Raw genomic sequence first — 27,835 nt, 5'->3', positions numbered from 1 at the left:
TGATTGGTCAGGGCGGGCTGTGAAATATATTGCCTAGGACTTCGCTGGTGGTCCAGTGGTTAAGAATCTGCCTGCCAATGCAGGGAACAAGGGTTCAATCTCTGGTCCGGGAAGATTCCAGATGGTGCAGGGCATCTAAGCCCATGCACCACAACTACTGAGCCCTTGCTCTGGAGTCTGTGGGCTGCAACAAGAGAAGCCACTGCAATGAGAAGCCCTCACACCACAACTAGAGTAGCCCCCTGCTCACTGTAATCAGAGAAAGCACAAGTGCAGCTATGAAGACCCGCACAGCCAAAAATAAATAAATGCAAAATAGAAGTAGCTGTCTCCAACCTTTAGGGGGGAAAAGAAAAAAAAAAAAAAATATATATATATATATATGCATAGGCTACCAGCCCAGGCTGGACCCATTCACAAAAGGAAAACTGAACTGATCAGAAATTTGATATGGAAACTTTGCTCCAGTAAAGTAGCATTATGAAAAATGAAACGTACCAATCTAAGGATTTCCTAAACTCTGACCTTGAGCCAACCAAGCTGGTGGCCAAATCCTTGAATTGTAACACAGACTTGATCAGCCAATCCTCCACCACTCCTCCACCACAGAAAACAAGAGTCATCCCCATTCAGGACAGATCAAGTGGGGGCCTGCTGGGAGGTGGTGGGGGAGGGTGTCACAAAAGCATATTTGGGGAGAAAATACCTGGCTAACTTAAACCTCTTTTTGGTAAGAATGAGAATTCCTAAGAGAGAAAAAGACTTTTTTTGTTGTTGTTGTTGTTGTAATCCAAGGATAAAGGAAGATGCCTGTAATGATCTAGGCATATAAAACTTTTTGGCAAAGGAATAAAAATGGAGCTGGTCCCAAACTCCTTGCTGACTGGATCAAAAAAACTCTGAGTGGAGGAAAGTGTGGAAAGCAAGATTTCAAAACCCAGCAAGTTGTTGTTCATGATTTAAAGCAATAAAAAGACATTCCAAGGTATGTATCAGTTCAGAATACGCCTGTTAGGTACCTTTCCTGAAAAATATTATGCAATTGAGCTATAAATCAAGTTAAAGAACTCAATAATAAGGAGGCTGTTTTATAAAAGGACTCATTATATAAACACTGAAAAGTGTGTATTAATATAAGCATAAAATAATTTAGGCATAGAACTAAGGTGAAATAATTATAGTGAATAGAGTGACAAAATAATACACTGTTATGTCATTCTCAAAGAAAAAGTACTTAATAATAATGAACATTCAATTTGAATTTTTTTGCATAGTCAAAAATCCCAGACTATACCAAAAACCTAAGAGGCAGGCAGAAGTGGAAGAAAATAAAAATTGAAAATTTCTCCCTACAATAACTTCTATAGCATGTTCAGAAACCATTTTTAACACTTTATATGTGTGTATTGTCTTATTTGGGACTTCCAAATAAGCAGGCGAAGTGATAAAGAATTCACCTGCCAATGCAGGAGACCCCAGTTTGATCCCTTCGTCAGGAAGATCCCCTGGAGCAGGAAATGGCAACCCACTCCTGTATTCTTGTCTGGGAAATCCCATGACAGAGGAGCCTAGAGGGCTACAGTCCACAGGGTTGAAAAGAGTCAGACATGACTGAGCATGCACATCATTGTCTTACTTAGTTTAATCTCACAGATCTATGAGATAAAGGTCACCCCCATTTCATAGATGACAACATGGGTGCAGAGAAGTAATTCCTTGTATAAATAAAAGGAAAAAAAAAGAAATATGACAGACATGAAGAAGACCTTCATGTCTACTAAAATAGTTTTAAAAACAAGGATTTGGAAGCACTTCCCTGGTGGCCCAGTGGCTAAGACTTCGTGCTTCCAATTCAGGGGGCCAGGGTTCAATCCCTGGTCAGGGAATTAGATCCCACATGCTGCAACTAAAGATCCTACATGCCATAACTAAAGGTTTGCATGGTACAACTAAGACCAGGAGCAGTCAAATAAACAAATTTAAAAAAATAAGGATTTCTGAAATGGTATTGTTAATAAGTTTGACTTAACATACTTTTTGCCCCTCTGTCTTTTGGTTTCCTTCTTTGTCACGAGGGAGATGGGACTTCCTTCCCATTGATATGTTCTAAGTGTGCAGAGTGGACACTTCATCTCAGCAACCAGGAAGGTCAGGCTATTTGTGGAGCTTTCAGAATCACCAGGGCTTCCCTGGTGGCTCAGATGGTAAAGAATCCATCTGCAATGTGGGAAACATGGGTTTGATCCCTGGGTCGGGAAGATCCCCTGGAGGAGGAAATGGCAAACCACTCCAGTGTTTTTGCCTGGAGAATCCCATGGACAGAGGAGCCTGGGGGGCTATATAGTCCATGGGGTCGCAAAGAGTCAACACGACTGAGTGACTAACACTTTCAGAATCTCTGGCCCATGATTTCTAAGGCCTGAGATGATCATCCCAGAATTCGGGACTCGATGGGAAGAAAGGACCAGCATTCCCCTTTGTTCTCAACTTCAGAAGCAACCTTCGCTCCTCTAGTTCCAGTGTCATCAAGGGTCCTGAGAGGGGCTGCTGAGATCCTGCTGAGGGTCCTGGAAGGGTCCGGCAGGAAGAATTCCTCTTGAACACACCAATGACAGTGGAGGTCTCCGTGTCACTGGTCCTCAGCTGATGACCCTCGTCCTGCCTCCTCTGGCTAACTCATTCCCTCTGGGATAAACAGTTGGGCAGGGCTCCTCTCTGGTCATCTGCTTCTGGTGATAAGTCCTTGATGACTCTCTGCAGCCTCCCGTTGGGGAGATAAATATCCTATTTGGGAGGAAATCACACCCCCTCTTCCCCACCCAAGTGGCCGCATCTCCTCCGCCTTCAGCAATGGTGGGAAGTGACTACACCCACTCTTCCCAACCCTGGGGGATTCCAGCATTTGAAATTGCAGAGCTGGAAAGATAAACATCACCGCCGATCCCTCACTCCCTCTTTGTTCCTCTTCAGCAGCAGAAAAGGAACTGAGAACCACGAGGCACGGAAACTCTCCCCATCTGCCGGCGTTGTTAAGGGAACCAGTGCTTTAATTTACACTCGCAGCCTCCTCCCTTTCTTCCTCATCAACACCCCCAACCATCCCTTAAGGAAAAAAAAAAAAAAAACTTCGATTCCTCTGTCCAAGGTAAGCCTCATGAGCCTGGCCCTTCAAACCCCTCTTGCTGTAATTCCAGAAATGAAACTTTAGGGGAAAAAAAAAAGGATATATTGATATATTGGAGCCAAATTGTGTTTATCAATTGCAAAGCAAAAGTGAAAGTTGCTCAACTGTGTCTGACTCTTTGTGACCCAATGGACTATACAGTCCATGGAATTCTCCAGGCCAGAATACTGGGGTGGGTAGAGCCATTCCCTTCTCCAGGGAATCTTCCCAACTCAGGGATTGAACCCTCATTGCAGGAGGATTCTTTACCAGCTGAGCCACCAAGGAAGCCCAAGAACACTGGAGGGGTAGCCTATCCCTTCTCCAGTGAATCTTCCTGACCCAGGAGTTGAACCAGGGTCTCCTGCATTGTAGGCAGATTCTTTACCAGCTGAGCTACCAGGGAAGACGTCAATTGCAAACTACATGCTAAGTTGCTTCAGTTGTGCCCGACTCTTTGCCATCCTTTGGACTATAGCCTGCCAGGCTCCTCTGTCCATGGGATTCTCCAGGCAAGAATACTGGAGTGGGATGCCATGCCCTTCTCCAGGGGATCTTCCCAACCGGGGATCAAACCTGGGTTTCTTCAGTTTCTTGCTTTGGCAGGCGGGTTCTTTACCACTGCTGCTGCTAAGTCACTACAGTCGTGTCTGACTCTGTGTGACCCCATAGATGGCAGCCCACCAGGCTCCCCCGTCTCTGGGATTCTCCAGGCAAGAACACTGGAGTGGGTTGCCATTTCCTTCTCCAATGCATGAAAGTGAAAAGTGAAAGTGAAGTCGCTCAGTCCTGTCTGACTCTTAGCGACCTCATGGACTGCAGCCTACCAGGATCCTCCGTCCATGGGATTTTCCAGGCAAGAGTACTGGAGTGAGGTGCCATTTCCTTCTCCAGAGGATCCTCCCGACCCAGGGATCGAACCTGGGTCTCCCACATTGTAGGAAGATGCTTTACCGTCTGAGCCACCTAGGGCCACCTGGGAAACCCCATATTGAAAAGTACACATCCCCGTATGATGATCCCTCCCTCCCACTGCCTCCTTCGTGGGTCTTACCTACCAACTGAACTAGATTCCTCATGTTTTTGCCAAATATGGGGGGAGAGGACAGTCTATCTTTTTGCAATACAGTCTTTATTCAAACTGTTCCTTTGATCAGAAATGTCCTTCCTTCTCCATCTCTTTCTTTGAAATCCTTTTCATCATTCCAGCTCAGTTGCTATGTCCTGCCTCCAAAAGCCTTCTCCCATCTTGCTGTCTTTTTCCAGAGTCATGTGGCACGCTCTGTCTTTCAGAACTCCTCCAACATTTTCTTTGTCCCTTAATGTCAGTGCTAACCCTGCGCTGCCTTGAATGTACTTCTTTGTCCATATGCTTATCTTCCCAACAAACCAACGGTAAGCAATCCACAGGCAGAGCCATGTCATCATTGCACTCCCAGGGCCTGGCATGGAGCCTGGACGGGGGCCATGGCAGTGGTGATGCTGAAAAAGGGGAGGGGTGAGAAGGGGGGTAACTGGGTCATGTATATATGTGTGCATGCATGGTATTTATCTAGGGGACATTTACTTCTCACTCTTTCCTGAAAGACTCTAAGAAACTTTAGAAACCGAACACAACTCCAAGAAAAAGCCAGAGTAAAAGAGAACAATGTGCTTCAAAGCACCTGGGAAGAGTTGTTTACTACAGTAGATGGCTGGATTTATCTCTCAGTTTCCTGGATGAAAGGGGGAAACGCACTGGCTTGTGTATTTTGCATTGTACAAAAAAAACCTCTGGAATCAGATTGGAAAGAGAAATTTTTCCTGGCACCGAGTTCAAGGAGAAATTTATCAAGCAAGTGCTTATATAACAGACATGAGGTAACCCAAGGAGCAGCATCTCCAACTGGCTTTCTACAAAAGGACACAGATGTCCTCAGAAGAGCAATTTTCCTGCTCCATGCAGCTCGGAGACAGAAGGGATTTCTGCGAGAAAACGAGACAGCGTGGCCTGCATCCAGGGCCTTCCCTATGTCTGTAGAAGTTCTGAGAACCCAGAAAGAAAGAAAAGTTGATATGAGTCCATTTAATATAAGATCTCAAAGACCCCATCTAGATTGATCTTAAAGATCTTAGTGGCTTGGGCTTCCCTGGTGGTCCTGTGGTTGGGAATCTGCCTGCCAGTGCAGGAGACATCAGTTTGATCCCTGATCCGGGAAGATTCCATGTGCCGAAGGCAACTAAGCCCATGTGCCACAACCAATGAAGGCCACACACCCTGGAGCGAGTGCTGCAGAGCAAAAGAAGCCACGGCAATGAGAAGTCCAAGTAACGCAACTACAGAGTAGCCCCCACTCGCTGCAACTATGCAGCCATGAAGGCCTAGAGCAGCTAAAAAAAAAAACAAAACCTGGTGGCCAGATTGCACAAAGTGTCGTCTAGCTCAAAGTGGGCAGAAGCAGAGAGTGAGCCAGAAGTTTAGGTAAGAAACTGCCCCGTCTCAAGGGGCAAACTCCAGAAGGGCTGGTGTACACTGAGTGGGCAGGACTCTGTGCTCAAGGACATAGTGTGTGTCCCTCCACAGATGAAGTCAAGGGTCCCATCATTCACCGGGAGGGCATGCCTCAAAGGAGATTTGAGAGAAATATGAGAGCCACACAGATGTCCTGAAAGGCAACAAGACACTTGGGCAAAGATGCCGTTCAGGACAGTAACACCAGACCCCAAGCAAGACCACCAACATGGCAGACAAGGATGCCTACATCCTGGGTCAGGTGGGGCCAGGAGCATTGGGGTGCCCATCTGTGAGTGTCACAGGCCGGAAAGAGAGGTAACAGTTGGTCATTTTAACCAACCTCCTTATTTGTATGGGAGGAACTGTTGTTCAGCCATTAAGTTGTGTCCAACTCTCAGCAACGCTATGACTGTAGCACACCAGGATCCTCTGTCCTTCACCATCTTCAGGAATTTGCTCAACTCATGTCCACTGAGTCAGTGATGCCATCCAATCATCTCATCCTCTATCTCCCCTTTCTCTTCCTGGCCTCAGTCTTTCCCAGCATCAGGGTCTTTTCCAATAAGTCGGCTCTTCACGTCAGGTGGCTACAGTATTGGAGCTTCAGTTTCAGCATCTGTCCTTCAAATGAATATTCAGGGTTGGTTTCCTTTAGGATTGACTGGTTTGGTCTCCTTCCTGCCCAAGGGACCCTCAAGAGTCTTCTCCAGTGCCACAATTTGAAAGCATCAATTCTTTAGCTCTTAGCCTTCTCTAGGGTCCAATTCTCACATCTGTACATGACTACTGGAAAAACCATAGCTTTGACAGAAAAACGAGAACCTAAGTGCTCCCATCTCTGGCCACCACAGAGAAAACTCTGACCATCTTCAATCCTAAGCTGGCTGCTTTGTCTCCACATAAAAATGGGAGGGTTTGCCTTCTGGGGCCTCCTATGTACCTGAGGAACATTGGCTTCTCACCACAAGCCCACGGCTGAGATATCTCTGGGGTTTTCAGCTTGAGATCTGTGTGTCTGGAAGGAACTCATTCTACAGCTAGAGCACCTCCTGAAAGTTTTATTCCCTCTTACTCATGTGACTCCAAAAGCCTGAACCCTTCTCTCTGAAGGCATTTCCAGATGAGAAGAAGGGCTGGTCTCTCAGTATGTCTGCCTCCAATGAAACCTCAGAATCGAGATCCCATCATCACCTCAGGCCACCACTGACATCATGGGAAAGATAGGCTTCCTGTTGTCCTTATTAGTAGGTGCCATGGAAGAGGAGAGTTTAGAGTTGGAACCTCAAAAAGCCCGAGGAGGGGACCACCAGGATACCCAGAAGGAAAAGTACTCCTGTATTCCCTTTCCTGGGAGGTGCTTTGGCTTTTTCCTGGGCAGCCCCAATGTGGGCATTTTGCAGCTACGCCAGGGCAGTTCTTCCTCTGCATTTACTCAACAGTGTCCAGTTGATAGGGGCTTCCCAGGTGGCACTAATGGTAAAGAATCTGCCTGCTAATGCAGATGACAAAAGAGACTCAAGTTCGATCCCTGGGTCAGGAAGATCCCCTGGAGGATAGCATGGCAACCCACTCCAGTGTTCTTGCCTGAAAAATCCTATGGACAGAGGAGCCTGGGGGGCTGAAGTCAGTGGGGTTGCATAGAATCGGACATGACTGAAGCAACTTAGCATGGGTGCGTGTCCAGTTGATAAGACTGAAGATGGACTTCCACTTAAGCCTGAAGTGAGGGTATCAAAACCAGTGTGCCGGTGAGGGTCACCAGGTAGCTGGCACAGTGAGGATGCAAGTCCTGTCCTGCTCCAGGGGAAGTTGACACTAGAACCCGGTGCAGACCTCAACCTCTCACTCTTCTCATTGCCACTGTCATTACCACTCCTAATGGTAGCAATGGTAAGAGTGGTGTTATAGGTCAGAACAGCTAGGCAGTCAAGTACAAAACTGCAACATGGACATCCCTGACAATCCAGTAGTTACGACTCCTCTGCGGGGGATGTGGGTTCCATCCCTGGTCGGGGAATTTCTACCTGCATTGTGGTATGGCCAAAAAAAAAAGTGAAACATCAGACTTACCTGGTGGTTCAGTGGCTAAGACTCTGCACTCCCCAGGTAGGGGGCCCAGGTTCAATCCCTGGTGGGGGAACAAGATTTCACATGGCAACTAAAAGTTCACATGTTGCCACTAAAAGATCCCACTTGATGCAACTAAGATCTGATACAGCCAAGTAAATAAATACGTAAAAGATTTTTTAAGATGGCAACACATGTTTTCCCAAAAGAAATTATATTATGCTTTCATTCCGCTGAACAGCTCAGAGCATCAAATTAATGAACCGATTAAATGTTTCCTTAAAAAAAAATCCTTAATAACTCATCCTATTAAATGACTATTGTCTTAAGCATCCTCTCTGTGTCCATCACTCTCTTAGGCACTTTCTATGGAGACTGCATCTGATCTCCATGACAACTCTGCAGGCAGATCTACCACTCTCATTGTAGAGGAAATGGCACTGAGATCTTGGGTACCATGGGGCCAAGGGAAGTTAGGCAGCTCTTAAGAAGCTACTTAGGGGCTTCCCCAGTGGCTCAGCAGTAAAGAATCTGCCTGCGATGCAGGAGACTTGCAGGAGATGCAGATTCAACCCCTGGGTCAGGAAGATCCCCTGGAGAAGCAAACTGCAACCCATTCCAGTATTCTTGCCTGGGAAGTCCCATGAACAGAGAAGCCTGGTGGGCTGCACTCCATGGGGTCAAAAGAGTCAGACACAACCGAGAGACTGAACAACAACAACAAAGAAACTACTTATCAGGACTGCTCTGGTGGTCCAGTGGTTAAGACTCCGAACTTCCATGCAGGGGGCGCTGGTTTGATCCTTGGTCTGGGAATTAAGATCCCACATGACACTTGGCCAAAAACTAAAATTCAAAAAGAAGCTACTTGTTACCACTCATGGTCAGAGTACCCTCGGAACTGCTCTCTTCATGAAAACCTAGAAGGGGACTGGGAAAATATTGAATAAAGAAATAACCCTCAGAGCAGCTTCCAATGTAGTAAGATCTCCTGAGGCTGAATCTAAGACCAGCCAGAACAGAAAATCACCCACAAATGTTTCCAACTAGACCTGGGTTCAGTCACTCTACCCGAGCACCTTCTGGGTGCTCTCGTATACTTCACTTCGTTCCCTATCCCCGAATAACCTTTGAGTTGAATTTCTCTGTGTTGCTTGTAATGAAACAGAGGTCCAGCCAATTAGGGAAGTTGCTCAAGATCCTGGTTCATCTGCAACAAAGCTGAGACTCAGATCTAGTCTGCTTACAGATAGAGGCAAGCTACTAAAATCCCTGATCAGGAAAGATCATAAATGCTTTTTTTTTGAGATTTTTTTTCGAGTGTTTTCTTTATCTTTGGGGAAGCCCATGGGTACACACTGCACAGGAGCAAAGAGTTAAGCATGGCTTTTGTCTTCTTTCCCTCTTTTTTTGTTCTCTTTCTACCTACTCCTCACCTTGTCTAAAAGGGACAGGGTTGGGACTTCCCTGGCAGTTCAGTGGTTAAGATTCCCCACTTTCAATGCAGGGGGCATGGGTTCAATCCCTGGTGGGGGAACTTAGAACATGTATGCCTTGAGTGTGTGGCAAAAAAAAAAAAAGGTTAAATAAGATACTAAAAATAACAAGGAGAGGGGCTCTGTCTCTTTGCAGGGCTAGAGCTCCCTTGCTGTTTGCTGTCTCCCGGGCACAAGGTCATCTGGCACCCACGTGACGGCTGCTATAATTATGAGCGCATTTGTGTGGCTCAGGGTGGAGAGAGAAGCGTGAGCTCACCGAGGGGCTGGGAAAGGAATGGCCTTGATCTGAGCTGCAGCCTGGTTCTAATTTTAGCAACGACGGAGCCCAGGACTTCCTGGACAGATCGCATTGCCCCGTGCTCTCCGCTCCCTGTGCTGGGCTGACACCAGACATGTGGAAAAGATTCGAATCACAAGAACCACCAAATTGGGTCACACCCATGGCTCATCCGGCCCAGCCGCTGTCTCAGAAAGTGGGGACGGGACGTCTCAGATGGCCAGAGTTTAGCCACCTCCTTGTAAAATCCCCTTACTTTATCAAGAAGGACAGAGGTAAACAGCTGTCCACAGTGAACAGACAGCAGAGCCGGATCTCCAATCCCCAGTCTCCAGCATCCGGGCTTGTATGTTACCTGTCTTGTCACTCTCTCAAGGTTGGGGTTGCAGTCTGAGGTTTGTCTTTCCCTTTTGAAGTATGAGCCATGAGGCATATTTTAAAATAATTTTCCCCCCTAATGCTACATATCTTTAATAAGGTAAAGTTTACATACAGTGAAATGCCCATCTCTTGTGTATATGATGGGATGAATTTGAAAAACATGTATGTCTCCCTGGAGACAAAGAATACAACCAGGGGACTTCCCTGGTGGTCCAGTGGCTAAAACTCTGCTCCCAATGCAGGGAGCCCAGGTTTGATCCCTGTTCAGAGAACTAGACCCCACAGGACGTAACTAAGACCCAGCACAGCCAAATAAATAAAAACAAATATAAGTTTAAAAAGAAATCAGCCCCCCAGAATTCCATCATGCCCCCTTTCCAATCAATTCTTAAGTCCAGGGACTTCCCTGATGTCCCAGTGGTTAAGACTTTACCTTCCAATGCTGAGGGTACAGGTTCAATCCGTGGTCAGGGAGCTAAGAGCCCACATGTGTCATGGCCAAAAAAAACAAAACATAAAACAGAAACAATATTGTGACAAATTCAATAAATATTTCAAAAATTGTCCATGGAGAAAAAAAAAATCTTAGAAGATATATTCCCTGAGTCCTCAACAAAGGCGAGCTTCCCTGATGGCTCAGATGGTAAAGAATCTGCCTGCAATGCAGGAGACCTGGGTTCGATCCCTGGGTTGGGAAGATCCCCTGGAGAAGGAAATGGCAATCCACTCCAGTATTCTTCCCTGGAGAATTCCATGGACAGAGGAGCCTGGCAGGCTACAGTCCATGCGGTCACAAAGAGTGGGACACAACTGAGCAACTAACACTTTCACTTTCAACAAAGGCAATTGCAGTTCTGATTTCCACTGTCATAATTAGCTTTCTGGTTCTTCACTTTAAACAGAGGGCATCTTGGTGTCTGGGAGACAGAGAAGATTCTAACCAACCCTCAGCTTCTTGCAGGTCTTTCACTGGGTGGTTTCCATTGCATGGCTCTTATCCAAGCCTCTTCTTTTGGGGCTCAGTGGAAAAGACCCTTAACTCTTGAGTCCCTACCCCCTGAGCCCCCAGTGAGAAAAGGAATTCAAACAAGGCCCTGTGATCTCTGTTACATAGTCAAGTGAGAAGTCATTCGTCTAGTTTCCAGCCACAAGAGAGGCTGGTTCCCCCTTTTTGCTCCCTCCTTCCAGACCTCCTGGAACAAAGTCTGCAAACCTTCTTGTTACTTAAGAATGAGTGTTCATCCCACAATTAACCTGAATGTTTTTCTCATTAGAACACAAGCCCATTTCTTCATGCTCTCTCTCCCCAGCAAAGCTGTTGAACATTTGGTCAATAGAGCAAGTAACTCAATGTGAAAGCTCCTTATATTTAATTTCATGATCTCATTGGGCAGAGATTTTCTATATCCACTCTGAAAATAATTTAGCATTGAAATGTTGTGTGTCATAGCTGCTCCATCCTCACTTGGGTTTGAACTTTCATTCTACCAGTGACTGGTCCTGTTCTTGAGTCGTCATGTGTGTGTCCCCGGCAAGTCTGTTGTTGCCAGGGGAAAGCATGTGTGCATCAGCAAGTGCTACCTCCCTGGGGACATTACTCACTTGGGCTCACCTATGGTGTCTCTCCTCTCAGTAACAATGAGTCTTGCCTTGTCTTCTTGTATTTATATTACCTCAAAGAACTCTCCAAGAGTTCTCAAGAGCTTCTGAAAGGACACTTCATTTCTATATTCCCAGCGTTCAGAATAAGGAAGCCCTAGCTCAATAAAAGCTAATCAATCAATCAATTAATCAATGAATTACATTGTGAGAGTTGGACCATAAAGAAGGCTGATCACTGAAGAATTGATGCTTTTGAACTGTGATGTTGGAGAAGTCTCTTGAGAGTCCCCTGGACTGCAAGGAGATCAAACCAATCAATCCTAAAGGAAATCAACCCTGAATATTCATTTGAAGGACGGATGCTGAAGCTCCCTGTGGCCACCTGATGTGAAGAGCTCACTCATTGGAAAAGATCCTGATGCTTGGAAAGATTGTGGGCAGGAGAAGAAGGGGGCGACAGAGGAGGAGATGGTTGGATGGCATCACTGACTCAATGGACATGAATTTGAGCAAGCTCTGGGAGATAGTGGAGGACAGAGGAGCCTGGTGTGCTGCAGTCCATGGGGTCACAAAGAGTAGGACATGACTGAGTGACTGAACAACAAATAAACTACATTGACTCCATCTGGGGAAGAAGGAGAGATAGGTTCTCCTAAGCATTGTCTCCTCCCTTCCCATGAACTGGAGTACTGAGGTTGCCCAATGTCACTGAACTGTTGGCCATCCCAGACTCCCCCTCAACTCTCCCCATCACCTGGGTGCCCATCTTTCAGGAAATCACAAATGTGCCCCTCTCATCACCTTTTCCTTTGTCTCTGTCAAAGGCTTATCTTGGGTACCCAGTTCAATGGACTGTACCAATCACAAAATAAGGAGTAACCAGTTCCTTAAAGCAAGTCTTCCAGGGGCTTCCCTGGCAGTCCAGTAGTTGAGCTTCTGCCTTGCAATGCAGGGGATACAGGTTTGATCCCTAATCAGGGAACTAAGATCTCACATGTCTCAGAACAAGTGAGCCCTTGAGCCACAACTACTGAGTTATCGCACTACAACTAGAGTCCATGCACTGCAATGAAAGATCCTGCATGATGCAACTAAGACTGGACACAGCCAAATTAATTAGTCTTTTTTAAAGACTTCTGTTTTCTTAATGTCATTTCCAGAACCATAATCCCATTAGCAAAGGGTACCATTTCATCAGTGGTGAGTTCCACCGAGTCCTCATCTTTCCCGGTATCCCTAACAGTGTCCCCTTAGGCTCCTTGAATTCATGCTTATGGTTCTATTCAATGCTCCTATAAGAGAAAGAGGAGTCTCCTTTCCTCGTCTCACCAGCCTTACCTCCATCCTGAAGTCTGGCCCTACATCACAAGAGTCCTGAGTTGTTCCATGAAGCATGTAATCTTTAGCCAGAAGCAGAACTCTAGCTCTGTTGGTCTGTTCTGCACTGCAGAGACAAAATGAATAATAACTCCTTGTGCAGAAAATGGCTAACCTTGAGCCATGCACTTTATGAGGCAGGAACGCACACTCCCCCTGCTCTGCCCTGAACTGCTGTCCCAACAGCATCTGAAACCTTCCCCAGGGTCATCTGTCATCACATGGCACAGTGTGTCAGCCAAGCCCTGATGGGGGAGCTAAGAGCCCACATGCCTTGGGGCCAAAAATCCAAAACATAAAACAAAAGCAATGTTGTAATAGATTCAATAAAGACTTTAAAAAATGGTTCACATAAAAAAAAAATCTTAAAAAAAAAAGAATGGGGTGTGGGTATGGGTGGGTGTGTGCACGCGGGCATGTGCGTGTGTTCCTGTAGGAACACACATAGGTTGGGGAGATCAGACTGTGTAAAGAAAAAAGTCAAATGGGAAGAGCCCAGACAGCAGCACCAAGGCATCTGGATGCCCCTCCTTTGGAAACAAACATAAAAGCAGCATGGCTGCACTGAAGAAAACACAGAGAAGACAAAACCCCCCACAATCCTACATTGCTGTAACAACCACTCCCCATTCGCTTCCAATCACCATCCGAACAGACAGTTTCACACACTGCTGTCAGTGCGCAGGGCATTTTGTAACGTCTGTTAATTCAATATGGTATACAGTCAGTCCTCCGCATCCACGGGTTCCGAATCTACAGATTCAACCAACTCAGGATCAAAAACATTTGAAATGAGGGGCTTCCCTGGTGTCTCAGTGGTAAAGAATCTACCTGCCAATTCAGGAGACACAGGTTCGATCCCTGGTCCAGGAAGATCCCACATGCTACGGAGCAACTAAACCCATGCGCCACAACTCCTGAGCCTGTGCCCTAGAGCCTGTGCTCTGCAACAAGAGAAGCCACTACAATCAGAGGCCCATGCACAGCAATGAAGACAAACCCCCACTGACTGCAACCAGAGAAAAGCCTGCGTGCAGCCCACCATAGCCAAAAAATAAAATAAATAAATAAAAATATACTTGAAAAACGCCACAAAGTTCCAAAAAGCAAAACTTGATTTTTGCCCTGCACTGGCAACTATTCACATAGCATTTGCATTGCTGTTTACTATTATCTACCTAGCATTTATATTGTATTAACTATTATAAGGAATGCAGAGTTTATTTAATGTATGTGGGAGAATGTGCTCTAGGACATCTTATATAAGGGATTTGGGCATTGCTGGATTTTGGTATCCATAGGGGTCTTGGAGCCAACCCCTTGAGGATATATTATGGGACAACTGTATACATATTTTTCCCAAGTTGATGGCCCAGTTGGGAAGAGAAGATGTGTGTGAAGGCACCATTATTTTCTAAATAATTTCCTGGGGGTTGGATATTTAAGATGCCTTACAGATTTTACATAGTAAAATTGAAAAGGTGAAGAACCCTATGGTCCTTGTGCCCCACGTCCTCTGCCTGCCTTTTGTCTATGGTTAAACTTTAGCCAAAGAATAAGTTAAATCAGAGAAGTGAGAACATGCGGAAATAAAGGAAAACAGTCAGAGGAAACCAAATAATAATAATGTAGTCATTAAGCAAAATCAAAGACCTTTATTTATTATTTCCTTCTCAAGGGCTATAGATAATATTCTGAGCCATATCCTGTGAGATGTCTTATAGATACTAAAACTGTCACCATGTAGAAGAAGTTAACTACATGATGTTAACTACATAACCAGACTGTAGCCATGACATAAGCTGCCAGAATTCCGAGAACTAGCCTTAAGGAAATGGGAAAAAATTGACCCCAGAACTGATGATTAACTGTACTTAAAACAGTCAAGATGATGCTGGTCAGACCACTGATGACCAGTTTCAAGATGACTGTCGTATCTGATTGTGCTATTTCTTCATGGAGCCCACTCACTCAGCCTATAAGAGCTATTGTCCCCTGGTTGTCAGTCAGGGGAGTCAGCCGTTGGACAGCAGTCTGTTCCACTTGTCCCCACCAAAATAAAATATTTTCCTTTCCACCAACCTGGTTTCTTTAATGGCTTTTGAGAAGCAAGCAGCCAGACCCCACTTTGGGTTACAAAATGGACAATGACAATGAAGGTGGAGCTTTTTCTCCTTTCAAATTATTTGTTTGGGATAATTTCCAGGAGTGTAGGCCAAAAATGATGCAGTGTTTCAGGTCAAACCCAAAAGAGTTCCAAACAAGGATACTCTTACCTGTAGCAAGGAGGAGACTCCATTTCACCAGAACAGTCCTCAGAGATGGAAGATGACTATTTTAGCAAGACTGTAAAACCCTCATGTGCAAGGACCAAGTCTGCCAGCTCCAGTGATGGATAACACGGAACACAGAATGGATGACCAAGGCTGATCCAGGCTCGTGACACCTGAAGCTTAAACAAATTAAGGAACCATCTTTAAGAGGAAGAATATGAAATCACCAAAACAAAACTAGGTATGAGAATGGCCTTTTCAAAAATGGTGGGGGTGGGGTGGGGTGGGTAGGTGTGTGCTAAGTCGAATCCGACTCTTTGCAACCCCTTGGACTCTTTGCAACCCGTCAGGCTCCTCTGTCCATGGGATCTCAAGCAATTAATTCTGGAGTGGCTTGCCAGTTCCTTCTCCAGTGGATCTTCCCGACCCAGGGAATGAGGAACCTGTGTCTCTTGTGTCTCCTGCATTGGCAGGCAGATTTTTTACCACTTCACCACCTGGGAAGCGTTGGGAGCAGGGAGTGGGAATCAAAATAAATTACCATTGTTTAAAGAGCCAAAAATGCAACAAGTTCACAAAATTAAAAAAAAAAAAAAACACCACAAATTCACAAAATTGAAAAAAAATTTTTTTCACAAAAAAAAAAAACCCTGCTTGCCTGACACCCCACTGTAATACTTTTCCCCCCACATCTTTAGCTGCATGCTTTTTGGTATCTTTTCCATATGATGACAGTTTTCAGTATCCTTTTCGGTAGCAAGAATAAAAAATAAATTCAGTCTTCTCTCTGGCATGGCTGATCAAAATTGTTTATTACTATCATTGTTGTTCAGTCGCTAAGTTGTGTCCAACTCTTTGTGACCCCATGGACTGCAGCACGCCAAGCTTTGCTGTCCTTCACCGTCTCCTTGAGTTTGCTCAAACTCATGTCCACTGAGTTAATGATGCCATTCAACCATCTCATCCTCTGTTGCCCTCTTCTCCTCCTGCCCTCAATCTTCTCAGAATCACAGTCTTTTCGATTGAGCCAGCTATTCATATCAGGTGGCCAAAGTACTGGAGCTTCAGCTTCAGCATCAGTCCTTTCAATGAATATTCAGGACTAATTTCCTTTAGGATTGACATGGGTTGTAAAAGTTTTTTTCAGCATCACAACTCATTATTAGCAATATCACATACAGTTTTAGAATGGTAAAATTGAGGAAAACCTGTTGGTCAAGTTTTTTTCATATATGAGAGAAATTTATCTCCATTCATTGGTCATAAGTTTAAACCAGAATTTGTTTTCCTGATTTGGGCAGATCTCTTGGAATGGACTTTATGTTACAGTTGCATGTGGAAAACAAGCTCAGCCGAGTTTGAGTCTATTTCAAACTTTGTTTCTCCCCCAGTATCCACGTACATCCTGTGCTGGTGGCTGCAGGGTATATTCACACAGGGTACAACGCCTGTCCCTACCCTTGGTGGCCACATGGTCCTGACAAATCAGACAATGAGTGTTCCTGAAAACCATCCCTATATGGAGGATGGGGAGCGAGGATGTCACTCTACTTGCAAAGGACTGTGAATCACAAAAATGTTTCCCACCAAACCCAAGCTAGGTGCATCGCCAAGTCCATTCCAGATCCCAAATAGACCTGAGTCACTCCAACGCCAAGTGACACAAAGGGAAATGAATAGAGAGGAAGTCAGAGTGGAAAGAGATAGCAATCCTAACCAGAGGTGGTTAAAAATATCATGTCTGTTCAGATTGTGCAAACACACACAGCCATGTACACACATTCCCAGGGCTCCTCCTAGGGCCCTGGAAGGGATTCATATGAGGAAGAGCATCTGAGGCTGAAAATGACTTTGCTTCACCTGTGCATTACTCTGAATTAATTCATCTATGTGTTTGATATACCAGGAATGTTTCATTACCTTCATTGTACTAGGGTGTTCTGTGAGTTTTTTTTTAACTGCAGTGAAAAATTCTGCTGAGGAAAACACAGTTTACATTTCAGGTGGTGTTAGTGGTAAAGAATCTGCTTGCCAGTGCAGGAGACATAAGAGATGCAGGGTGGGAAGATCAGTCACTGGGTTGAGAAGATCCCCTGGAGAAGGGCATGGCAACCCACTTCACAATTCTTGCCTGGAGAATCCCATGGACAGAGGAACCTGGCAGACTACAGTCCATAGGGTCACAAAAAGTTAGACATGACTGAGGGACTAAGCACAGCACAAACCCTCCCCCCTGCAGAGATGACTAAGAGGAAACTGAGTTCCATCCTCCTCCTCCTCCCACTCTACCTATTTAGCAGACAGTCACAGGGGACTGGGAAGGAAAACTGGAAAACTGGTTGGGATCAGAAGCCTCTGAACTATTTAGAAAGTTTGGGGAGGAGGGAGGGTTTACAGCCCCAAAGCCAAATAATCGGTGGTCTGAGCTGTTGTTGTTTAGTTGCTAAGTCATGTCCGACTCTTCAGGATCCCATGGACTGTAGGCCGCCAGGCTCCTCTGTCCATGGAATTCTCCAGGCCAGAATACTGGAGTGGGTTGCCATTTCCTTCTCTGGAGGATCTTCTTGACCAGAGCACCATGCATAGTGCTTGGGGGGCTTGACATAAGAGGAAATCAACATCTTCTTCCAGTTGAAGTGTTGCTTAGTCACAGTCGGGTTGAAGTGCTTCCATGCCTTCCATTGGAATGGGAGGGGAAGAGAACTGGAGAGGAATGGCAGGTGGAAGGAGGGGTGGCAAGTGGCCATTTGAATTCCCACAATTTGGAGAAGCAAGAATACATGAATTTCCTGGACCTAGAGACTACCATACAGAGTTAAGGGAGTCAAAGAGAAAACAAATACTGAATATTTATCCATATATGTGGAATCTAGAAAAATGGTATAGATGACCTTATGCAAAACAGACACAGGCGTAGAGAACAAACGTACGGATACCAAGGGGGGAAGGGTAATGGGAAGAACTGGGAGACTGGGCTTGACATATATATACACGCTACTGATACTATGTAAAAAATAGATAAGTAATGAAAGCCTCCTGTACAGCACAGGGAACTCTGCTCAGTGCTCTGTAGTAGTCTAAATGGGAAGGATATCCATAAAAGAGGAGATATATGCATACGTATAGCTCAGCTGGTAAAGAATCCGCCTGCAATGCAGGAAACCCCATTTCAATTCCTGGATCAGGAAGATTCCCTGGAGAAGGGATAAACTACCCACTCCAGTATTCTTGGGCTTCCCTGGTGGCTCAGCTGGTAAAGAAATCTGCCTGCAATGCGGGAGACCTGGGTTCAAGACCTGGGTTCAATCTCTGTGTTGGCATGATCCCATGGAGAAGGGAATGGCTACCCACTCCAGTTTTCTGGCCTGGATAATTCCATGGACTGTATAGTCCATTGGGTCACAAAGAATTGGACACAACTGAGCAACTTTCAATTTCACTTTCATAGCTGATTCACTTTGCTGTACAGCAGAAAATAACACAACATTGTAAAGCAACTATACTCCAATGAAAATTAATTAACTGACTAGAGGGACATGAGTTTGAGTGAACTCCAGGAGTTGGTGATGGACAGGGAAGCCTGGCGTGCTGCGATTCATGGGGTTGCAAAGAGTTGGACACAACTGAGCGATTGAACTGAACTGAACTGATGATAGAAGCATGCTTGAAATGAGAAGCATGATTTGTTTATCCTCCCTACCTAATATCCAAGAAAGTAGATATGGAAAGTTCTTAGTACAATGTTTAGCACGTCATGAATTTTTGAAAAGCATTCATTGTTGTATCATTGTTATCATTTTATTATTAATCTTTTAGAAATAAAATCCTAACCACAGAGCCAGGATAAATGAAGAGCATGCAAAAAAAAATTAATTAATAAAAAAGAAATTTTTTTAAAAAGGATACATGGATTTCTCTTAGAATGGCAGGGACAACAGAAACAGCCAAGACTGTCTTCTTGCTGGTATGTCATTCAAAAGGGATGGTCAGCAGATTGAAAAAAACTCACTAGTGGGAATCTCTAGATAGGTCATCAAGGTGGGAGCTTAGGGGAATCAAAAGAGGTCAGGCCAGGTCAGAATGGGTCTCCTATATCAGGGAGCTGTGAAGGTCAGTTGCTGTTCAGTCACTCAGTCATGTCTGACTCCTTGAACCCCATGGACTGCAGCATGTCAGGCTTCCATGCCCTTCACTATCTCCTGGAGTTTGCTCAAACTCATGTCCGTTGAGTTGGTGATGATATTTAACCATCTCATTCTCTGTCACTGCCTTCTCCTGCCCTCAATCTTTCCTAGCATCAGGGTCTTTTCCAATGAGTTGGCTCTTTGCATCAAGTGGCCAAAGTATTGGAGCCTCAGCTTCAGAAACAGCCTTCTAATGAATATTCAGGGTTGATTTCCTTTAGGATTGACTGATTTGATCTCCTTGTAGTTCAAGGGGCTCTCAACAGTCTTCTCCAGCATCATACTTTGAAAGCATCAGTTCTTCAGCACTCAGCCTTCTTTATGGTCCAACTCTCACATCCATACATGACTACTGGAAAAACTATAGCTTTGACTTCTAAAAGGACTTTCCACTAGATTCACACATGGGACCCTCAAGAGCTGTTATCTGAGCACCTGCTACCCAGACAGCCATGACAGGAAAGCAGCAACACCCACAGAGACAGGCTCCTAGAAGCATCAACCCCTAGTGCACTGCAGTAAAAGGTGACTCTACAGAGGGAGAGGAGGGCTGTGTACAAGAGAAGCCCAATTCCATCCATTCCAGGCCCCTTATGCTGAAGCCAAGCTGGGCAAGGAGAGAAGCAGGAATTCAACTCAATGTGCTCATGACCTTTTATACCAAAACTTCAAATCCGCCTGATCCACCACTAAGGAAAAGGAATGAGCAATCTGTCATAGAACAATGAAAGGCAAAGAGCTGAGGTGTTTTTTTTAAAGAATTGTCTCTGCCACAAGTTCAGACTGTTCGATGAATTATTCATAAGCGTGAAGAATTAAGGAAAATGGATTAGGAAATCTGCTGTGGGGCAAGAAACATCTTTCAAACAGGCTTCTCTGTTCTCTCACATCCCACAGATGTGCTGGCACAAAGCTGTCACTGTCAGCTTTGGTCTAATGAGCACCCCAGTTTAGCAGAAGAAACATTCTCTAACACATCTCTGGTTTCTTCATCAGAGTGATAAGGCATGAAAAAATAATGGTTAAGAAAAATGGGTGCTTTTATTCATACGTTTTATCGTACATAAGTCTTCCACACATAGTGGGAAGTTCAGACATGCAATGACCTTTTTCTCCTTTGGGATTTCTCGTGACCGTCCAAGCAGTGAGGCCACAGGGATGAAAGGGACAGTCTCTGGTACACCTGGGTTCCAGGTCCTACTCTGTCGGCTGTCAAGGGGAAATGTTTGTCTCTCTGGCAGAGACTTTCCCCTGTCTCAAAGGAGGTGTGCGACTTCTCTGGGGTTTCCAGATTGCCAAGGAGCAAACCCACATCTCAGAACCAGGTCTCCTGACTCCAGAGTATCTGTGTGTACCTCTGTTTTAGCAGTCATTCTTATATGGCCTGTGTCCATTCCATATGCTCTGAAGGATGGTGATGACATCTTTTCATAATCATATCCAGCAGCTGTCAATGTCTCTGGTGTTGAGTGGGAACTCACAAAATGTTAAAAGAATGACTGTAAAAGCCATGCAACTGTGTGCAAACAGAAACCGCGCATCAGCATTCACTTAAGTAGCTCCCATGATAAACAATGATGAGCCCACCCTTAACCTTCAAAGTAAAAAAATGGAACTAGTAAAAAGCAGAAAGTGAAGGATGATGCCTGTCATGATGTGGTGGACCAGGGATTTCAACAGTATCATTGATAAAATGTGCCCATCACCCAGCAATATGCCACTTGTATCAGTGAAGGGAAAATATGCCTTCAAAGCTGGCTGTGGGGGCTTCCCTGGTGGTCTAGTGGTTAAGACTCGGCGCTCCCAATGCCAGGGGCCTGGGTTTGATTCCTGGTCAGGGAACCAGAGCCCGCATGCTACAACTAAGACCCAGTACAGCCAAATATATAAATAAAACAAATATTTTAAATAAATTTGGTGGAATGTAAGTGTGTGAATGTTTCCATACAAGTGCCCTTTAAGTGCCGCAATACATATCTCATTCCACCTGCAAACAACCTTAAGTATTCTTTCTTGCTGTGTGAAACATCTGCTCCTCTTCTTTAAAAAAAAAATCCACTAAAGGAAGCCAGATGGAGTCCATGATATTTTTATTCGTGACAGTTTGATGACTGGCCAGAAGGTCTGGAGAACAAGAATCACCCAGCTTGTCTGTATCTGTTCCCTGAGCACTTGATTTTAAGAGCCTCTGGAGGGAATTCTCTGGCGGTGCAGTGGTTAAGACTCTGTGCTTCCATTGCACGGGGTGCAGGTTTGATCCCTAGTTGGGGAACTAGATCCCAGGTGCCAACCAGAAAAAGAAAGAGTCTCTGGAGGCTTCTCCATGGTCATTTCTGTCTATACAAACAGTGGTCCCCACAGGAAGGCTAGACATGGTGGGGGTACAAGGAAAATGGCTTGGCTGCCCCACGCATGAGAAGCTCCCACAGAAGGACCCTGCTGGGACTTCCCTGGTGGTCTAGAGGCTAAGACTCCACGCTCCCAATGCAGGGGGCCTATGTTTGATCCCTGGTCGGGGAATTAGATCTCACATACCACAACTGAAGATCCTGTGTGCTGCAACTAAGACCTGGTGCAGTCAAATAAACAAAAGTAATTTAAAAAAAAATTTTTTTTTAAACGGGACCCTGTTGCCATCTTGTTCCAGCTTCTCTGATCTTCTAACCAGTTATTCTCTACACCTCCCTCAGGCTACCTAAGGGTATGGGAAGAGGTGCTGAAATGCACTGTTGGTTGGATGCACAGCGGATCTGAACAGTGGCCAGTGCCTGACTGGGTGCTCCCACAGGACTGCTGGGCCATCCTGTCATCTGGGCGCATCCACCATGGGGTTTCACATGGCAGCGTCCCAACTTTCTCTGGCTTCCAGTTCAGAATTCCTCACTCTCTGGGTGGTCTCCCCAACCTTCCCACCTGCCTCAAAGAAGAGTCCCCCTTCTCCAGCATCCACCCTTCAATTGCTCCCTTTTCCCAACTTTGTCTCTTTTCTCTCAGGTTAAATCAAAACCACTCTCTCCTTCCTCTTCAGCTCTGCACGTTGTCCACCAGGTCTCACACCAAGACCTCAGGGCCCAGGGAGCCTCCACGTGGCATCACTTCCTTCCTGAGCCTGCTGGAGCTCTGTCCTCAGCCACACAGCCAGCTCGCACATCAGGAAATTCTGAGCCCCAAATCAGTACCAGTCCAAGTGTCTGCCACCTCTGCTCCTTCACCCAGCAAGAACCCAGCCAGGGGCAAACAAGAGAACCGCACAAATCTGCATCTTTACTTTCTATTCCTTGCAGCTTCTAGGCCATGACTCTGAGCAAACTTCCTAATCACAACCAACTTTCACTCCTCTCATTTTTCATCCACCCCAGTGAATGTCCTTTTTGAGAAACATGTTGGTTCCTTTCTCCTGGGAGGACACGTCCCTGAGATCTGGCTGAATCACTTACGAGGCATGAAAATAACACCTATTATTCACTAACAGCCACTGAGACTGAGACTATTAGTGAGAGAAATGAACCATAACCAGGAGTGGGTGTGGATCTATATTCCATGCCAAGAGTCCCCTTGAAATAGATCATTGGGCAATCCATGTCCACTTGACTTTATTGATGCCTTACTCCCTTCTAAAACGTTCAGTTCTCTTGGAGAACAAAAGCCTTCACAGTAGTTTGGTAAATAGTCACTTTGGAACCTACTGCATGATTCCATTTCCTTTTGCACTTCAATAAAGTGAGACTACGGAGAAGGCAATGGCACCCCACTCCAGTACTCTTGCCTGGAAAATCCCATGGATGGAGGAGCCTGGTGGGCCGCAGTCCATGGGGTCGCTAGGAGTCAGACACGACTGAGCGACTTCACTTTCACTTTTCACTTTCAAGCATTGGAGAAGGAAATGGCAACCCACTCCAGTATTCTTGCCTGGAGAATCCCAGGGACGGAGGAGCCTGTTGGGCTGCCGTCTATGGGGTCGCACAGAGTCGGACACGACTGAAGCGACTTAGCAGCAGCAGCAGCAAAGTGAGACTATGGCCCCAAAAGCAGGGGTTAGATCTTCTATTGTTCATGCTGTTCTCATGACAGGACTGAGCAACTGAACTGAACTGAACTGAGACCTTCTACATCATTAGTAGGAATATAAACTGGCGCACTCACTATGGAAAACAATACAGAGGGTCCTCAAAAAACTAAAAATAGAGTTGCCATATGCTTAGTTGCTCAGCCATGTCTGACTCTTTGAAACCCTATGGACTATAGCCCACCAGGCTCCTCTGTCCATAGGATTCTCCAGGCAAGAATACTGGAGTGGGTTGCTATGCCCTCCTCCAGGGGATCTTCCCAATCCAGGAATAGAACCCAGGTCTCCCGCATTGCAGGCAGATTCTTTACCACCTGAGCCACCAGGGAAGCCCAGGAATACTGGAGTGGGTAGCCTTTCCTCTCTTCAAGGGATCTTCCCCACCCAGGAATTGAATCGGGGTCTCCTGCATTGCAGGTGGATTCTTTACCAGCTGAGCTACCAGGGAAACCTTGCCATAAGACCCAGAAATTCAACTCCTGGACATACATCTCAACAAAACTATCATTCAAAAAGATACACACACCCCAATGTACATAACAACACTATTTATAATAGCCAAGACATAGAAGCAACCTAAATGTCCATTGACAGATAAACAGATAAAGAAGATATGGTATATATATATATGCCATAGAAAAGAATGAAATAATGCCATTTGCAGCTATAAGGATGGACCTAGAGATTATCATACTAAGTGAAGTAAGTTAGAAAGAGAAAGACAAATACATAATATCATTTATCTGTGGAATCTAAAATACAGCACAAATGAACATATCTATGAAAACAGAAACAGATAAACAAACATAGAGAACAGACTTGTGGTTGCCAAGGTGGATGAGGGTTGGGGGACAGATGGATTGGGAGTTTGGGATTAGCAGATAGAAACTATTATATGTAGGATGAATAAACAACACAGTCCTACTCTATAACATAGGAAAATACATTCCATATCTATAATAAACCATGCCATTGTTCAGTCACTAAGGTGTATAGAGTCTGTGACCCCACGGACTGTAGCCTGCCAGGCTCCTCTGTCCATGGGATTTCCCAGGCAAGGATACTGGAGTGGGTTGCTATTTCCTTCTCCAGGGGATCTTCCCAATCCAGGGATTGAAATTGCATCTCCTGCATTAGTAGGTGGGTTCTTTATCACTGAGCTACCTGGGCAGCCTGTAATAAACCATAAAGTAAAAGAAAAAAAGAAGTAGTTAGAGCCTAGGAATGTACAGACAAAATGTTACAAAAGTAACAGATAATCAAGACAAAACTCAGAGCAGGATGATTTGAATCAAGCCCTAATGCTCCTACTCAAATTTCATAATAACTTGAGGCAGATCATTTAACTTCTCTGAGCTTAGCTTTTATAACTATAAAATGAATGTAAGCCAAAGGTTTCCAGTTCCAATCTTTTCCAACTTTTCTGGATCCCTCATTCCTCTGATGTTCAAGTTGAATGGCTTGAGCTCCTAGATCCTAAATTATGAGAAATCAAACAAAACTCTTCCCCAAGAGTTCCTCACATTCCCCTTGCTTTCCATTGAGTTGGCAAACATTTATTGAGCATGTACTATGTGCCAAGTTCATTCGAGCAGAGAACAAGATGAAGGAAACCTGCAGGCATAGCATATATATGTAAGTCCCCCTGGTCTTCTCTCATTCTGGGGATACGTTGGGAAATCCCAATTCTCCCACATGATCAGGCAGTGCAAATGAGTGCTTCCTTCAACTCCTCTCTGGCACCTAGGCTGTGCTCAGGGGATTTTATCTTTCTCAACCTCATCGAGATGTTTCTTCAAAAGAAATCATCATTTTGTATGAAACATACTACTCACTCTCCAAGAAGGCAAAATTGAATGCAGGCTATGTTTGTTGTAAATAGAAACCAGTATTTCCTAATGTTAGATAGGTAGAATAGGGAAAAGGAGTCCAAAATGGTGGTGGCTAAAAGACAAAGAAGGGAAAAGCCCGCAAAAATAGAACAAAAGAAGGTCCGAGGACTGGAGTGAGGACCTCAGGTAAAACAAACAACACTCCTGGCTGGCCCAATTTACATAGGACAGGCCCAGAGAGAGATAAACATATAAAAAGAGGAGCCAAAGCTAGCTGTCTCTCTCTCCCGCGCGCTGGGGCGATCTTCTCCACGTGTCTTTGGATCGACATGCCCTCACGCCTCAAAGATAGATTTTCCTGCTATTTTCTAAATAAAATAGAGCTGTAACACTGAGCTGTAACACTGATTTGTCTAAGAGCTATAACATGGTCCATTTGAGACCTGAGAGCTATAACACGGTCTATCCAAGACCTGTGATACACCGAGGGGGCTTTAATGTCCGCCACTCCAATCTTTGTTGTGACAAGACAAAAAACCGAAGAACATAAACTCGCGTGACACTAATCTACTTGGGATTTGAGCAGCTCAAGAGCACTGGTGAGCTTTACAAAAATATAAACTAACTGATGTGTACACAGAGGCTTTCGTTTTACTTTCTCAATGTCTAAGGTTATCATTTCCCTATGTTCTAATGCTCTGTTTTTCCCCTTTCTTAACCCGCGAGGGAACAATGGAGTTTGACCAGACAGAATACATTGAACCTTATGGGAACACTTCTTTAAGAAGAAGTCTTATAGGAGTGGTGATTTGGAGAAACATGACTCCTGGCTCCAGACGTATGATGAGTTATGCTAATTATGGCTTCCAAACAAGAGACCAACTCTTCCAAATATTTCAGGGGCTGATGTTCACATCTGACAAAACCCAGGGGAGACCCTGACTCCTATATGACAGAAGCTAATCAACGTCCTAAAGAAACACAGTGGCTCCCTTCTGTTCTCTGTTTCTCTCTATACAGAATAATGGTTTTGAGCATAATTTGAAAAGGCAGAGACCAAAGGGGATTCCAGGGATTGTCTTGGCTTTGAACCTCATTAAACAGCTTTAATTTCTTTCTCCTTTGTTTAAGTAGATAACAATATTGCCAATAAATACAGTCCAGTGAATCCTCTGCCAAAAACTGAATCAGACAGTATTTTAATAAAGTAAAAAATGATCAGGAATAGGAAATTTTACATTCCACAGACAATGAGAGTCCAGATAGTACAGGGAAACTGGCCTCTGGCCATAAGAGATGTGAAGACAAGGAAAACAGAGTTATTGAGCACAGGTAATTCAACATTCAAAAAACTAAGATCATAGCATCTGGCATCATCATTTCAAGGCAAATAGAAGGGTAAAAAGTGGAAGCAATGACAGGTTTTATTTTCTTGGGCTCCCAAATCACTGTGGATGGTGACTGCAACCATGAAATCAAAAGACGCTTGCTCCTTGGAAGGAAAGCTATGACAAACCTAGACAGCATATTAAAAAGCAGAGGCATCTCTTTGCTGACAAAGATTCATATAGTCAAAGCCATGGTTTTTCCAGTAGTCATGTACAGATGTGAAAGCTGTACCATGAAGAAGGCTGAGTGCTAGAGAACTGATGCTTTCAAATCGTGCTGGAGAAAATTCTTGAGAGTCCCTTGGACTGCAAGGAGATCAAATCAGGCAATCCTAAAGGAAATAAACCCTGAATATTCATTGGAAGGACTGATGCTGAAGCTCCAATACTTTGGCTACCTGATGCGAAGAGCTGACTCATTGGAAAAGACCCTGATGCTAGGAAAGATTGAAGACAAAAGGAGAAGAGGGAGGCAGAAGATAAGGTGGTTGAATAGCATCACTGACTCAATGAACATGAGTTTGAGCAAACCCTGGGAGATAGTGAAAGACAAAGGAGCCTGGCTTTCTGTGGTCCATGGCATCAAAAAGAGTCAGACACAACTTAGCAACTGAACAACAACAAAGTTCTTAGCAGAAGAAAATGGCCACACCATGAACAAGCATAACCAGAAGGATGAAGGAATGGTAGAGTTTGTCAACATTCCAGATGGAAAGGCAGGTATTGCTGTGGAAGGGAATAGCCTTGAAACTGGTATGTAGAATCCTTAGAAGGGTCTGAAGAAAAGAAGAAAAGCCTAATACATTGACCTCCTTCTTCAATATAAATAATTCAATTCATTTCAATCTTACTTAACCATTCCAATCAATACCAAGATTTGATTGTGGTTGCCAAGGGAAGGCAGGTGGGAGAAAGACAGATTGGGAGTTTGGGGTTAGCAGATGCAAACTATTATATATAGGATGGATAAACAACAAGGTCCTACTGTAGAGCACAAGGAACTACATTCAATATCCTGTAATAAGCCATAATGGAAAAGGATATGAAAAAGAATATATATATATGTATGTATACATATATACATACATGTTATATGTATATCATACATAACATAAATAACAAAATATGTATATCATACATACAAAACCTGTACAATAAAAATAACATTGTAAATCTACTATGCATATGTGCTAAGTCCCCTCAGTAATGTCCATCTCTTTTGGAAATTATGG

The 27,835-nt window shown here is 44.6% G+C and overlaps 1 protein-coding gene across 3 annotated transcripts in view; it reads right to left on the bottom strand.

Moving 5' to 3' along the window:
* CFAP161 (cilia and flagella associated protein 161) overlaps positions 1 to 27,835 on the bottom strand; it is a 138,426-nt gene that overhangs the window by 35,655 nt on the left and 74,936 nt on the right. The window contains exons 3-4 of one of the 3 annotated variants that reach the window (XM_070775251.1): positions 15,137 to 15,312; positions 12,822 to 12,927 (exon numbers count right to left, since the gene is read on the bottom strand). In XM_070775251.1, coding sequence (XP_070631352.1) covers positions 12,822 to 12,927; positions 15,137 to 15,159 — 129 coding nt within the window. In that variant the 5' untranslated portion in view covers positions 15,160 to 15,312. Of the gene's footprint in view, positions 1 to 12,821; positions 12,928 to 15,136; positions 15,313 to 27,835 lie in introns of those variants that run through there. The other 2 variants (XM_070775252.1, XM_019983997.2) reach the window with 2 other exon arrangements.

The sequence above is a fragment of the Bos indicus genome, chromosome 21 (genome assembly GCF_029378745.1).
Source record: "Bos indicus isolate NIAB-ARS_2022 breed Sahiwal x Tharparkar chromosome 21, NIAB-ARS_B.indTharparkar_mat_pri_1.0, whole genome shotgun sequence".
NCBI classification, from domain to species: domain Eukaryota; kingdom Metazoa; phylum Chordata; class Mammalia; order Artiodactyla; family Bovidae; genus Bos; species Bos indicus.
Note: the sequence above shows the minus strand (reverse complement) of the source record. Positions and strands in the feature narration are given on the sequence as shown.